General features: G+C 45.3%; 1 protein-coding gene across 3 annotated transcripts in view; it reads right to left on the bottom strand.

The window, feature by feature from the left end:
- The window catches only part of Pc (pyruvate carboxylase), a 98160-nt gene that overhangs the window by 44299 nt on the left and 38244 nt on the right, over positions 1 to 15617 (bottom strand). Inside the window, exon 1 of one of the 3 annotated variants that reach the window (XM_048458319.3) lies at positions 14239 to 14384. The exons of the other annotated variants lie outside the window; for them this stretch is intronic. Coding sequence (XP_048314276.1) covers positions 14239 to 14244 — 6 coding nt within the window. The 5' untranslated portion in view covers positions 14245 to 14384. Of the gene's footprint in view, positions 1 to 14238; positions 14385 to 15617 lie in introns of those variants that run through there. 3 annotated transcript variants of the gene reach the window in all.

Here is a 15617-nt window from a genome sequence, read left to right on the forward strand (position 1 = left end):
GCAGAGAAAAAAGCAATTTAGAGGCAGTAGACTATGCAGGGAGAAGAAAAACCCACATCATTAAAATCCTCAGGGAAATAAGGCCATATTCAATGGGATATTATACATGTGTCTTTAAAGAACTACTCAGGGAAAGGGCACTAGGAAATTAAAAGTATGTTGGAAAGAAACAAAAATATCAATAGAAGGGTTGGGATGCTAAGATGAAAGGAAATTTAGAAACTAAAGCAAAAAGACAAAGAAAATGCACATAAGCCAGAAATGGGGTACAATGAGAGGGTCAGCTCAAGAGATTCAAAACCTAAATAACGTGAGTTTCAAAGAGTGGTGAAAATGAAGAGAAAATGTTAGTAGTAATTCAGGAACTGCTGAGAGTCTTATAAACACACCAATATCAAGGTGTGCTGAGGGGGCAGAGCGGTCGAAAATCAGAAAGGTTTTGGATTTCTCAGCAATTTGAGAAGCTACAAAAGTATAAAGCATGTATTCAGATTTGTCAAGTGAAAATGACTTCCAGCAGGGCAGTGGTGGCACACGCCTTTAATCCCAGCACTTAGGAGGCAGAGGCAGGCGGATCTCTGTGAGTTCGAGGCCAGTCTGGTCTACAAAGTGAATTCCAGGACAGGACAGTCAGTTATATAGTAAGTTCCTATTGAAAGGAAGGAAGGAAGGAGGGAGGAACAGATGGAGAGAGGGAGGAACGGACGGAGAAAGGGAGGAAGGAAGGAAGGAGGGAGGGAGGGCTGCAGGGAGGAAGGAAGGAAGGAAGGAAAGAAGGAGAGGCAGAAGTAATGCCAGATGTGGTGGTTCAGGGCTTTGATACCAGCACTTGGGAAGGCAAAGGTAATCTGTGAGTTCTAGGCCTGGTCCACATAATAAGTTCCAGGCTACATAGTCTCTCTCTCTCTCTCTCTCTCTCTCTCTCTCTCTCTCTCTCTCTCACACACACACACACACACACACACACACACACACACACTGTAAGACTTTAAGACAATTCTGAACCCTCTCAGCCTCTATGCCTTAGTGCTTACCCTCCTCCCCTGGGAACCAAGGACCTAACAGCTACACATGCACGTATGTTCTCCAGAAATTAGGGCAAGATAACCTTTAAGATGTTGGCTCAGTTCCTGAACAATTACCCATACACGTATGTTTTGATTCAGTCCCCTGGGAAACGGGGTCAAAATGACCTCTTACCTCATCTGATCTGATAATAGCTCTCCAGCCAATTATTGGTATTAGCCCTTTTCGACCATTCATAATGGTCAAAGAACAACCCCCCTTCTGCTTTAAAAGTAGACTGTACCAGCTATTCGAGGTCTCTCGGCTTCCTGAATGCTGAGGGACCCTGTCATGACAGAATTAATAAAATCCTCATGTTTTTGCATCGGCTGTGGTATATGAGGTGGTCTCTGGGGACGACTCCTTCTCGGTGTTTGGACACTAGGGTCCATCAACACAAGTGCGCGGTGGTAGGGGAAACTTTGGAGGCCAGTCTGGGCAACACAGTGAAACCATGTCTCTTAAATAAATAAATGCAGTAGACTTTCCCCAGGAGCTGCTTTGGGTGGGCCCTACTCCAACAAGAGAGCAGTAAGAGACTTTGGCCTGTGATCATCCAGAGGCTAGAGTTAGAGGTGGCCGTAAGCTGCTAGAGGTGGATGACAGGAACAGACTTGGATCTTCTGCAAAATCAATTATACACACTTAACTGCTGAGCCATCTCTCCAGCTATTTATTTATTTATTTATGTTTTTTTGAGACAGGGTTTCTCTGTGTATCTCTGGTTGTCCTGGAACTCACTCTATAGACCAGGCTGGCCTCAAACTCAGAGATCTGCCTGCCTCTGCCTCTGAGCACAGGGATTAAAAGCGTGCGCCACCACCTGGTGATTCTTAAGTGCATTTTGAGTAATATGAGATTTCTCTTGGTCCTGCTTTGCCTTGGGTAGACTTAAACCATGCCTTTGTCTAGAAAATCCATGCTGCATGTGTTACCTGCCTGCTAGTCACCTGGAAGTCTAAATTATCAAAGACTGTTCCAGTAGCAAAACCCTTTTGTTCAGGCAACCATCATTTACTTACCAATGGCCCCAAGGGCAAGGGCAGTGAGAGGCCATATCATTTAAGTGACAGTTCTTGACTTAGTAAGAAAAAAAAATCATAGGCTGCATTGCTAAGATCTTTGTCAGGAAAGATTCTATTTGTGAAACAGCAAGGAAGAAAAAAGAAATTCAAGTAAGTTTTGTTGCTGTACCTCAAGCTACACAATCAGGGCCAGGTACTAGGCTAAGTGCCTTGCTTCACGCCATCACTAGGTCTGTGTCATTTCATAGCTGCACAAGGAGGGAAAGTACAGTAAAGGCTTTTGAAAATGTATGTGTGTGCGTGCACGCACGGGTGTGCATGTGTGTCACACTTCCAGCACTCAGGAGGTAGAGGTAGAAGGGCTGGAGTTTTAGGCCAGTTTGGACTAGCCCCTGTCTTAAAACAACAAAAAGTGCAAAACCAAAATATTTTGAGGGAGAGCACATTCACATAACTTTGTTATAACAATTATTGTTGACGTCTACTGTGCTTGGCATATTAAAATGCAGTGTATAGGTAAGAGTTTTGGTACTATGAGGACTTAGGTTCCCCAGACCCAATCTGAAAGATAAGGAGTCTGCTGCCCACACACACATCTGCCTCATCTTTGTCATGGAAATGTAGCATACATAACTAGCTCCAGGGGCACAGCAAAAGAACTTTCATTTCCTGCCTTCTCTATGCCAGGCACTTTTTAGCTCGTTTAATTTTCCCCATGATCCCATGGGGGTATAATCAACCCGAATTTTACTGATAAGAAAAATGAGGCTCAGAGGGACCCACAGGAAGTAGCAAACTCCAGAATCATTACTCCATTCAACATCAGAGCCCCTGTTTTCCCACCCAAGGAACCTGGCCTGGTGTCTGCTCATGGTGTAGGTTCCAAACATACTTAACTGAACCAAAATAAAATCGAATTAGAATGCAAATGTTCTCCTGGAGCCAGGGTCCTCCCAGGTTGATCTAGAGACCAGTGAACCAGGGCAGTGGCTACAGAGAAGATGAAGTTAACCCAGGGAATCAGCTCTTTCCCCTTCTGGACTCAGGATCCTCTAAAGCAGTAAGTACTCCTAATGGCTCAATAATCTCTCCAGATAAGCAAAAAAAGGCCCAGCTTTTTTGCTTGCTTGTTTTGTTTTTCAGGACAGGTTTCTCCATACATCCTTGGCTGCCTTGGAACTCACTCTGTAGATCGGACTGGCCTCTGCTTCCCAAATGCTACTACATGAGACCCTCTTGAAAAACACAAGCAACAACAGCTAAAAAAAAAAAACAAAAAAAAAAAACAAAAAAAAAAACAAAACATGAAGTATTCGTAAAGGATGTGGGAAGAGTGGACCCTTCACACTGTTGGTGAGAATGCAAACTAGTACAGCAACAAGGAAAACAGTGTTAGGGCTTTAAAAAGAATAAAAAGAGAACTATGGCTGAGTCAAACTCAGGAGGCAGAGGCTGGAGGATGTCAGTGCGTTTGAGGACTGCTTGGACTACATAGCAAGTTCCGGGACAACCAGAACTACATACCAATACCTTGTCTCAACAAAACAAAACAAACAAACAAAAGAACTACAGTTTGAACCAGCGCTCTCACTATCGGATACAGGGCCAAAGGGCACCTGCACTCCATGTTATGGCGGCATTCTTCACAGGAGCCAAGACATGGGAACAACCTAGATGTCTGTCAGTGGAGGAATGTGTTCAAAACAGCAGGACATACACAGTAGAGCATTATGCAGCCATAAAAAGCAATGAAATCCTGTCATTTGTGACAACATAGACCTGGGGACATTATGCTATATGAAATAAAAGACCAGTATAGAATGTGAAAAACTGACTTTCTGGAAGTTGAGACTTCCAGAGGCTGAGGAAGGCAATGGAGAGATGACTGGAGAGATGTCAGTGGGCATTGAGCTGCACCTGAAGGAGAGAAAAACAATCTTGTGGTGGTTCCATGATGGTGTGGCTACAGCAGTACAATTTAGTACTGAATATTTCAAAGATCTAGAAAGGACTTTCAGTATTTTTACCTTAAGGAGATGAGAAATGAGAAGGTAGATGTACGTAACTGTGTTTATATTTACACAGCGGCAGTGTCAGAGCTCAGTGGTGCGGCACCTGCCTGGTGTAGGTGAGGCTCTGAGTACAGTGTGTAGTGACACCAAAAAATTGCATTGTATTGTATGTACATGTATTGTATGTACATGTATTGTATGTACATGTATTGATCATTCTTACGCTTTCAATATATTCAGACTTTTTATATGAGTTTTTAAGTTCTGAAGTCATGGAAATTTTTTTTTTTTTTTTGGGTTTTCGAGACAGGGTTTGTCTGTAGCTTTGGAGCCTGTCCTGGAACTAGCTCTTGTAGACCAGGCTGGCTCGAACTCACAGAGATCTGCCTGCCTCTGCCTCCTAAGTGCTGAGATTAAAGGTGTGTGCTACCACCGCCTGGCCTATGGAAAAATCTTAAAATTTACCAAAAATTTGAAATAGTTAAAAAATAAAGGGTTAGGGACTGGAGAGATGGCTTAGCAGTTAAGCCCACTGACTGCTCTTTCAGAGGACCTAGGTTCAATTACCAGCACCCACAACTGTTTCTAACTCTCTAAGATCTGACACCTCACACAGACGGCAAAATACCAATGCACATAAAATAAAATATAAATAAATTTAAAAGAAGAAAGAAAGGAAGAAAAGAAGGAAGGAAGGAAGGAAGGAAGGAAGGAAGGAAGGAAGGAAGGAAGGAAGGAAGGAAGGGCGGGCTAGGTAGCCTTGGTAGTATATGCTTTTACTCCTAGAACTCTCTATGTGGTCAAGGCTAGCCTTGAACTCTGGATTCTCCTGCCTCTACCTCCAAAGTGCTGGAATTACAAGTATGTTGCTAAATGACCAGCTTCATTTGCCCCTTTCCTTGGTGAATACCAATGTTAAGCATTTTCTCATAAACAAGCTGTTTGTGATTTTGTCCCATCTTTTCTTTCCTTGGGGGGGATGGGTTTTTTGTTTGTTTGTTTCATGTTTTGGTTTTGAGACAGGGTTTCTTTGTGCAACAGCCCTGATTGTCCTGGAACTCAATCTGTAGACCAGGCTGGCCTTAAACTCTGCCTCTGCCTCCCGAGAGCTGGGATTAAAGGTGAGCACCACCACTGCCCACCGTTTTCTGTCCATGTCAGCCTACCACCTTTACCCCTAAGCTAGGGACCAAATCCAGGCCTAAATGCTCTACCACTGAGCTAAGCTAAATCTCAAATCACAGGCTGGCTGGCTGCCGTGTTTCTTCATTGAATTTCTATCATTCAATTTCTATCATTTCTATCATTGTAAATGATAATTCATACTCAAAATTTCTTCATTTCTATCATTGTAAATGATAATTCATACTCAAAGGATGACGACTAGACTCCATGTAATCAAGCCATCTTATCGAGCATTTTCCAATATCTTATTTGTGGGATAGAGGGTAAATAATGAAGGATGGCCTCTGTCCCCAAGAAACTTAGAATCTCAAATGGTCAGGGTTTTGAAACAAGTTGTCCCTCATGTATGAGAAAGCAGTGAAGGTGCCACGGTGGAAGGGGCGAGGCTGAGAGAAACAGTGAAGCAGCTGAGAAGGGTAAAAGGGTCACAGAGGGAGGGCCACTTGGCTCAGAGGGCATTAGCACGTGCTCAGCGAGTGCACCAGAGAGAAAACAAACCCCCAACACCTCCTGTTGCTGAGGCTCTGCTTCAGGTCAGGGTCCAGCAAATCTTAATTCCTACCCCCAGTGTTTATAAACCAGGTTGCCTGGGGGAAGCTCACTTGCCTGAGAAACTGGAAAATAAGAATAGTTCAACCTCAGATATTCATTTGGGAAGATTAAATATGAAAATCCACGTAAACTGTCCTCGGCAGGGGTGTAAAACATGCTACCAAGCAAAGTTTGATTTCCAGGCTGCAGCCAAACTTGGAAAGACCATCAGCTCAGTATGAAGGGGTGCCACAGTGATTGAGGGATCAGCATAGAGGCGACAGGCAAACCCGTAATAGACAGTTGGATCTTGACAAGCTAGGAAGGAGCCATGTGCCCTCAAGTCCCACAACCATTCTTTCTCTATTAAAACAGGGCTCAGGCCCTTCTCAGCTTTTCTCTGTCAGCTGTTTTCATATCAAAAAAACCCTTTCCCAGAACAGCAAAGGTCATGGATGGGATGCAGAAATGCCAGGCGGAGAAACCACAGCACAAACAAACCAGGTGGGCTGAGAAGGGGCAAAAGAATACTGTTGAAATGTCACCTGGCAAGAGCTTAAAAAAAAAAAAATCTGAGGCAGCTATGGGAATTTCCTAGGGTAATGGGAACACAGTCACAGAGAGGGCAGCTGGAGGTGGATGATAGTGGTGAGAGGCCCAGTGGCACCACCAGAAGGTGCACAGGATTAAGGGAATGACAGGCATAAAAGTGGGGGAAGAAGTATTCATTCATTCAGTCTTGACAGAGCCTTTCACAAAACCTGAGGCCTGTTAGGATTAGAGATAAACTGGACAGATAAGAGGCCCCTGTGAAACTGACATTTCATTCACACCAGGATCATTCTGGCTGGAGGAGATAGCTCAGTGACAAAGCACTTAACCAACATGCATGAGGTCACTGGTTCAATTCTCAGTTTCCAGGGGAAAACAAACAAAAAGATCATTCCAGATTAATTCAGATTAATACAGACTGTATCTTTGCCTCAGACCCCCTTCCTAATGATAGGTTTCCTGAACAGAGAACAAAGGCATAGGAGTAAGTCCCCTGTCCCATCTAGCCCACACCGAGAAAAGATATAGTCACTATTAAGTGTTGATGTAGGGGCTTTGGGACATTGGGACATGACAGAGGAAAATAACTAAGGCATGCTAACCTCCATGCCATCCTCATCCGCCTCCTGAACACACATGCACACACATAGCTTCCCACCTCCTGAGTCACTACCCTATGATTGGCAGGCATCTGGGCTATTTGCAGTTTAGATAGAGTTAGAAGCCACAGGGCCTTATCAGCTCTCTTCCTCCTAAAAGGTTTCCTCCTAAGCAAATTTGAGAGCTCTCTAACCCTACTTTGAGCAGTGAGTGCCACTCATAGGCCAGTGGCAGCACTTTCCCTCACTGCTGTCCAGGAGGCCTTGGGCCTTAGAAAGCTGGCCTCTTCCTCTGGTCACAGCCCAGGGTGACCCTGGCTTGGAGCTAGACTGAGCTAGACTGAGAACAGACCTTCTCCTGACCTCAGCAGCCAGTTCCATGAGGGACCCTTGTTGCCTTCCTCTAACAGCTCTAACAGACTGGCCCGGAGCTTTGGGATCGATAACCAGTATCCTCTGTCCAAAGCAGGGTTTTGATATCTCCAACTTCAGATGTTCTCACAGACCCTTGAACCATGATCTAGTCCACTCTCTTACTTGATTCCCATCCCTAAGACCTGTCCCCAGCCTGTCTCCTCTTCTGTTCCTGCTAGAGAGCTATCTGTTCCAGAGGGAGAGTGACAATGCCCCCCCACGCCTCAAAGCAAAAATAACCAGGTGAAAATAAGCTGCAAGAGGGTAATAAAAAGCCACTTTTCATGGGTGCCCATGGAAGGAAGAAGGAACAATGACATTGGAATTTTCAAAGGCAGGAGGCTTGGGAAAGCCAGCCAGGAAAGAGATGAGATCGATCTAGAAGCAGCAGAGGAGGCTAAAAGTTCCCCACTCCCCCCACCCCCCACTCCACCCCACCACACCCCACCGCAGCAGAGATTCAATGTCGCCTCAGGTAGTTCATCTGGAAACAAATGACATGATGGTCCTTCCTCCTACTGGAGCCAGGAGATGGATCCCTCTGCAGGCCACATCACCTGAGGCCTATGAGCTTGTGAGCTTGTACCAGATTTCATTAACAAGTAGCCTTTTAAATGCTACCTGCTACAAAGTCGGCCTTTGTGGTATTGGCCCTAAGACCACCCAGTGAGGACAGGAAGGGCTCCTCCCTCTAGGAACATAGCCATCACAAAAAACAAAGCACTTAGTTGAGCTTTGACAAGGTTCCTTGGGGCAGCAGTCAACTTTCCACTGCTCTCTTCTGTGTGACCTCCTGAACTAAAGGGTAAGTGCTCAAATCGGGTCCCCACCTGATTCTGGCCGTGTCCAGAGAAACTGCTAATAAAATACAGGTTGCTCTGAAGTGGGCCAGGTTCCTAGGTAGGCACAGTCTGAATGCAAATCTCCTGAAGAGTTAGTGGAAGCTGAATCCTCCAAGACCTCACCTGGCAGTATCAAGCCTCCACCTCTTCTCATCCTTTGTTAGAGCTGATAGTATCAGCTTCTGCTTCCCTTCCTGTCCACCAAGGAAGATTGCTCCCACTAAAAAATCTTGACAAAGCCCATTTAACATTGGTTCTGCAAGGTAAGGTCTAATCACTCAAACCAGAGCTGAGAAAGAGGAGAGGAGAGGAGAGGAGAGGAGAGGAGCATCTAGAAAGCTCTGCTGCTCCTATTGCTGCTCTGGCCTGTGACAGTTTCTGCTGGGGGTGAGTCACCGGGTGGATGTGGAGCTGGAAAGTCTGGTCATCTGGAGCCTGAGCAACACCCAGGAGCAAGGCCTAGGACCACAAATGGCTGAGGAGACACTTCTACAACAGATCGTGGCCACTCTTGAGAATTCCTTTAAATATGTTACACCAACATTCTCATTCTCATACCATGGGCAAAATATAGGATGGGACATTTACCCCCATTGCACTGAGGGAAAGAGTTGAAAACCTCAAGAGCATAAAACATTAGTTATACCTGCTCTTCAAATCTGAAGGACTTTGATTTGCTCAATCTAGCTGGGAAAAGGGCACCAGCTCTAGGGTGAGTCTCCCTGGGTCAGGACTAGGCCTTAGGAAGGAAGGAGATACCCCTTTCCCAGGATGCTCTGAAGATACTAGCAATGTTTAGGCTCAACCTGGGTGATACTATAGTTCTGGTGGCAGATGGGCCAAGTTATGCATACCAGGCTGGAAGGGAAAACAGGGGCCCAACACTCATTCCATTGTTTTCAATTTTGCTGCATAAAATCTAGCAAGTAATATGTGGATGGAGGGATGGCTGGGCAGTTGAGGGCACTTAGTGCTTTTCTAGAGAATAAAGGTTCCATCCCCCAGATCACACCAGGTGGCTCAGAGCACAATTTCAGGGTATCCAATGCCCTCTTCTGGCCTCTGTGAGCACCTACACTCATGCGGCACCCAAACTCATGCATACACACATACAAACAAATAAATAAATCCAATTTTTTTTCTCCAACTGTGAAGTACCCCAAAACACCAACAGTACTGCAATCATCTGGTACCAAAACAGGACTGGTTCCAAGACTGTTTCAGATACCAAAACCTATTTGCAAAAAAATGATGTGTTTTACGCATGTGACTCCCTGGCCACCTTCCATACGTGGAAACCATCTCTATGACATAAGGCAAATAGTTGTCATACTTAGGAAATAATGACAAAAAAATGTCCATGTATGCTCAGTACAGACATAGCCAGCAACCAACACAGGACTAACAATATACTACACACCAGCAACAACGTTAAGATATTTTCCCAATAATTTTAATCCCTTGAATGCAGAAGTCATGGATACAGAAGTTCAGGTATTAGGGATTTTGTCTGTTTCTTCATCTCTTAAAAAAAAAAAACAGAAGGGGGTGATGTAGGATGTCCTTCTGTACACTATGAATATGTGTTGCTTTTATTGGTTGATGAATAAAGCTGCTTTGGTCTATGACAGGGCAGAATATAGCTAGACAGGAAAGCCAAACTGAATACAGAGAGAAAGAAGGTGAAGTTGACAGAGATACCAGCAGTTACCAGAGGAGTAAGATACCAGAGTACTACCGGTGTAAACCATGGGCCAGGTAGGTGATACACAGATTGCAAGTGATTTGCTCAGATGCTTTGCACTACACCTGGCAAATGCCAGCTGGTGATTCTGAGTGAGGAATGAGACATTCCAAGATCAGCTCCAGGGACAGGAACACTGACAAGAGACAGAGTTTGTAGCTGTCCCAAGTCTTCCTGTCCTCACTCTAGGCCCATCTTATAAAAGCTGTTATTCTACCAGGGCAGCTGAACCCCTTTAAAGACAATGTTCTTTGCCTACCTGATATCAGCCTACATACCCACTGCAGACATCACACACACGGGGTGGGGGTGGGGCAGATACACACGGGGTGGCAAACACACACAGTAAATTTTATATTAATTACATATCAATAAAACTTTTTTTAAAAAGTAATTTTAGGGCTTTAGTTTTTTTTTTTTTAAATTATTTAACTTTATTTCATGCACATTGGTATAATGATGTCAGATTCTCTTGAACTGAATTTACAGACAGCTGTGAGCTGACATGTGGGTGCTGGGAATTGAACCCAGGTCCTCTGGAGGAGCAGTCAGTGCTCTTAACCACTGAGCCATCTCACCAGCCCCCAGGGCTTTAGTTTTTGTTTGTTTGTTTTTTTTGTTTTGTTTTGTTTTGGTTTTTCAAGACAGGGTTTCTCAGCAGCTTTGGAGCTTGTCCTGGAACTAGCTCTTGTAGACCAGGCTGGCCTCGAACTCACTGAGGTTCACCTGCCTCCCGAGTGCTGGGAGTAAAGGCATGCGCCACCACTGCCTGGCAAGTTTAATTTTAAAGTATGGCACTTACTTAGCATACATGAGGCCCTGGATTGTACCCCCAATACCGCAAAAAAAATTACTAAAATTTTAATGAAGATTGGGCACTTACTTAACTTGTATGAAGTTCTGGGTTCAGTCCTCAGCACCCATCACATGTGTACCCATGGATTAATCTACTGTGATATTGATTGTGAGGAAAACTTAGACTCGCCCAGACATGTAGTTGTAGTTACAAAAGAGAAATATTTTAATAACCTCTCAATGAATGAGGTCACTCCCCTTGACATTACATCTAAACTCAATAGACAAGTAGTCCACTGTGACAGGGAATCTCAAACCTCATGAACTTTTCCTGCTCTGTGACTTTAAAATTCACTGGCCTGTCTCAATTTGTAAATGGGTCCTTTTGCTCAGCATGATTTTGTAATCTTATGTACTGGTCATCCGGAAAATACTGGCTCTCTGAATTAGGCTGCTCTTCTGGGCAGGAACGCAGTACAAACTGAAATGAATTAACAGAATGCCACGTGTATAATATCACCACCAAGGTCAATGTCATCAGAAAAGCCTGCAAGTTCTAGCTTCACCACAGGCTACCTGTATGGTTAGCTGATTCCTTTTAAGAAAAAGACTCATCAATGTTCACTTTTGGAATAAAATATAAAGTTTAGAAAGCACTCAAATCTGTGTAACAATAGTCATGACCACACTTTTACATCAATGCATTCGAAAAACCCATGGCACTCAATGTGCAACTCATAGGTCTGGATGAGCGCTTTTCCCACACAGCCCCCATGGCTGGCAAACAGAATGCTTAGTTCCTATTTTATCACAGAGAAAGGTAAGAATATGTGCCCAAGCACAGCACGTTAGTGTTGATTAAATGAACCTGCTTCACTGCTTCATTAAGGCCAATGTAAAATGATGTGGCGGGCAAGGGTCTGGGGTGGTGGAGTGGTCTGTGTGTAGCCTGACCCCTGTAAAAGTGTCAGTAGTTTTGCCTCCCCTAATTTTACATCACTGGTGAAAAGAATTTGTCACTATTGTTAGGAAATTGTTCTACCCTGAAGACTCCCTTGAACTGGGCTTGACATCCTGGGGTAGTAAATAAAGCAAACAGCCAGCTCTGCTGTGTGACTTCTGAAGAGCAGTGAGCAGATTTGACTCTCAGGGCCAGGTGGGAGCTGACCTGTACCTGCAGGACGGGTGTTCAAGCACAAAGCTGGCTGAATAGGCTGCTTCCTGATTGCCAAATCCAATAGCTTGATCCCTACTCATCTGGCCTTGAGCAACCTTTCTCTTATTTTGACCTCCAGTCAAAACAGATACCTCCAACTAGAGGACCAGCGTGACAGTGCATGGCTAGGGACAAAGGGTAGGAGGACAGGAAGGGAAGGGGAAGCACAGCCCACATCTCCTGCCTTTGCCCCCAGCTTGGTCCATCTACCAGGCCTCACCATGCCCTTCCTGCAAATACTTCTCTCACCTAGACCCAAGGTCAGTAATAATAGCTCCAGGCACTTGATAAGGACGTTGCTTTCTGTTGGCCCTATAACGGGCTCTTTCCCAGCAGACACCAACACAAGACCCCTAGTTGGTTCAAAGCCCTTAATATTCAGTAGGTGGCATAAAGTTTTCTGGGAATGGATTTCTTATTTCAGATGGGATTGTAATACCAGCACCCGCAGCCACAGCAAAGCCACTTGGCTGGAGCTGAAGGAGGAAAACAAAGTGCCATTCAGGCCACAGGGACAAACAATAGGCCCTTTACTCTGGTAAAGGTTTTTTTTTTTTTTTTTTTTTTTTTTTTTTTTTTTTCCTGTTCCAGACCCAGAGCTGCCAAGCAGAACTAGAAGACACAATAGGAAGCCCCTGGACAGGGTACCCCTAGATGTTTGGGGCTCCAAGCAAATGTGTTTTTTTATTCATATACATGAAGAACTCAATATTACTACACCAACACCATTCTGATAGCCCACAGGGTACATATAGAAAATGTCACAACTGTCCCTGAAACTGGGCTTAGGCATAGGCCAGAATAATCACATGATACAGCTGGCTATCCCTGCACAGGTGATGACTCAGAGCATCTCAAAGGGTCAATGTGCCAAAAGGACACACGATGGGAACTGTGACCATTTGAAGGAAGAAACTCCTAAGTGTGCTCTGAGGTGCAGCCTTGGCCAATGGTGGCACTTCTAAAACTAGAGTCAACAACAATGGGTTTGAAGGGTTATGAAAGTTGTCCTCAAGAATGTGTTAAGGATTCAAAGCCTAAGTATTTCCTGTTCGGACATGGGAGATATCGAGCCAACTGGGAAACACCAAACCTCAGTGAGTGCCTAGACCTTCGCTACTCAGTCTACTGAGGGTATTTTGTTTGGAGTGTGGCATGTTACTGGGTTAACCCCTCACTGAGACCCAAAGGTGAGGTGCCAGGAAGAAAGCGCATGGGAAGACTTCACTGAGAGGCCAGGATCAGGTAACATGAATTGAGAACAAACCCAGATAACTCCCAGGTAGGTAACCACAGCTGAAGTGCTGAATTCAACTCTAAATAAGCTCCGTCTCCTAGGGACAATTCTGCTAACCACAGGGACACCACCCAGAGCTGGTTAACGGAAACACTCTACAAGTCCCTAGGCTGGGCCAACGAAAAGAGGCTCACCAAGTAAGTCATCACGCAGCACCAGCAATGGGCCTCACAGGACAACAGGAGGGGCTGCTCAGCCTCCTCTTCGACTCTCTACTCTTGAGTTTGAAATGTACTAAGGTTCAGGTGTCCTTCCAAGTTGCGGGTCTGAAGCTGCCAGCTGCAGGAGGCAGATAGCTACAGGGAAGGGAGGCTCCCTGAGAGGCCCCCATAGGCTTAGGGTGTGCTCATGGGCCACTGTGTGGTTCCCCACAGTATGATCACAGCAGTGACTACACAGTCTGGCCTTTCTCTGGCTTCTCTGATGACAGGAGATGCCAGGGCCTTCTTTTCCCTACAGTGTTCCCAGCAGGGATCTGAAATTTATTCCTTCAGCTACACAGCAATGCCCAAAGCAGGGCTACAGAACAGCACTCCATGCCAGACAGCTACACAGAAACCAGGATATGGAGTGATTGAGCCCCACCCCACAAAGGGCTATGCTGGTGGCCTCTCCTCAGGGTAACTCTGGGGAAATGGGCCAGCGACCTCAGAGGGCAGGATGCCAGGCTCCAAGGTTCCCACTACACATCTCAGAGTCTCGTGCTAAAGGAGCAGAGAGGGTAACCAGGCAGCAACCCCAGCTCTGACAAGTATGCACTGGTGGATGATGCCTGGTTCCAGCCCAAGGCCCCACTTTGGTCTGTCTCTTCTCTTCTTAGTCCTGGTGCCAGCAACTGCTCACATCTTCCTGCACTTTAAGCTAAGTACTCTCCATCCTGTCTCTACCCCGGCACTCAAAGCTCTCCCCAGCTTTCCTGTCCTGTCCTTCTGCCCTCATCCCAGTAAACAAGCCCACCAACCTGCATTTCTTTAGCCACCGCGTCTGCTGGAACACACACTATTGCTGGTAGGGCTTGGCAAAAAGAAATGACCTTTGTGCAGGGGCAGGTTCTCTTTGCTGGCTCTTCTGTCAATTCCAACTGGGTAAATAGTTATGGAAATAAACCTAAAGGGAGAATAAGGCAGTACTGCAGAAAGTGCTTGATGGATCTGGCCCTTTGTGATTTCTAGTAAACCATTTTAAAATGTGAAATTCCCAGTCCCCTCAGGAATGTATACTTCGAAGAATCTCTGCAAATCAAATCAGCATAGGTTTCCAGAAACAGTCTTCTCCTTTTCCTGCCTAAGATAAAGGAACTTGAGGGTATAGGAAGTAGTAAGCTAAGAAAATAGGTTAAGTGTGAAATTCTAGAACTGACTGGGCCAGGCCAGGGAACCCTAATTCTGGTTTCCAGTGAGCGAGAGCTGCTGTCCATTGTCACTGAGCTTTGCCTCAGACTTGAGCTCAGCAAACCAACACTTAAGTCAACACAAATCCACTGGCCTGGTTGCTGCAAGAGGGAAAGGCCTGCAAACCTGCTGGCACTCTCAACACTAAAGAAGAGGTTTGTTTGAACTATACTTAGGTGACCTGGTTTGAGAGGCACTTCTATCTGGCCTCAGGGTTCCTGGCAGCACCACTCCCTGCCCAGGGCAGGCTGCACAGAAGGTCCTTCAAGGGCTGCCTACTGTACAAGATGGCTAAGAGGACATGCACTAGAAAAGGGAACAAAATGGAAATGCTCAGCTCTCCTTTAGGTCAACAGTCTTCTTATCCAAGATGGAGCAGCCACAATCAATTGTAAAATCTCTAGTCAAGCATTCTCTCACAGAAGCCTGTATACTCTATGGTGTGACAGAAACACTGGGTGGGATTTTCTTTTAGCCTCCCAACAACACTTCGTAAAAGAAAACTGCATCGGTGAGATGTTCACACCCCCATGTATCCCCTGTATAGGGAGGTAAACAAACCTCCATGGAGTCCCTCTGAACCAGCTCCACATTCTATATCTAACCATCTCTCTTGGGAACACTGTGTGGAGGAGGTCAGACAGGTAGGGAAATGAGAAGCAAAAGAATAAAGAACAAATTTTCCAGCTGGTGAGATGCTCAGTCAGGAAAGACTCTTGCTGCCAAGCCCAAGATCAAGCCCAAGATCAAATCTAACAAATTGTTTTCTTACTACACACACACACACACACACACACACACACACACACACACACACACACTTAACATATTTAAAGAAAAGATTTCCCTCTTTGGCCACGTTGAGGCAGTCACCTCTACAAGTACTTCTCAAGTGGACTTCAACAACTCTAGAACATCTGCCTGGAGGAAGAGCTCTTCTGTTCCTTGA

Source organism: Myodes glareolus, chromosome 7, assembly GCF_982192425.1.
Source record: "Myodes glareolus chromosome 7, mMyoGla1.1, whole genome shotgun sequence".
In the NCBI taxonomy this organism is placed as follows: domain Eukaryota; kingdom Metazoa; phylum Chordata; class Mammalia; order Rodentia; family Cricetidae; genus Myodes; species Myodes glareolus.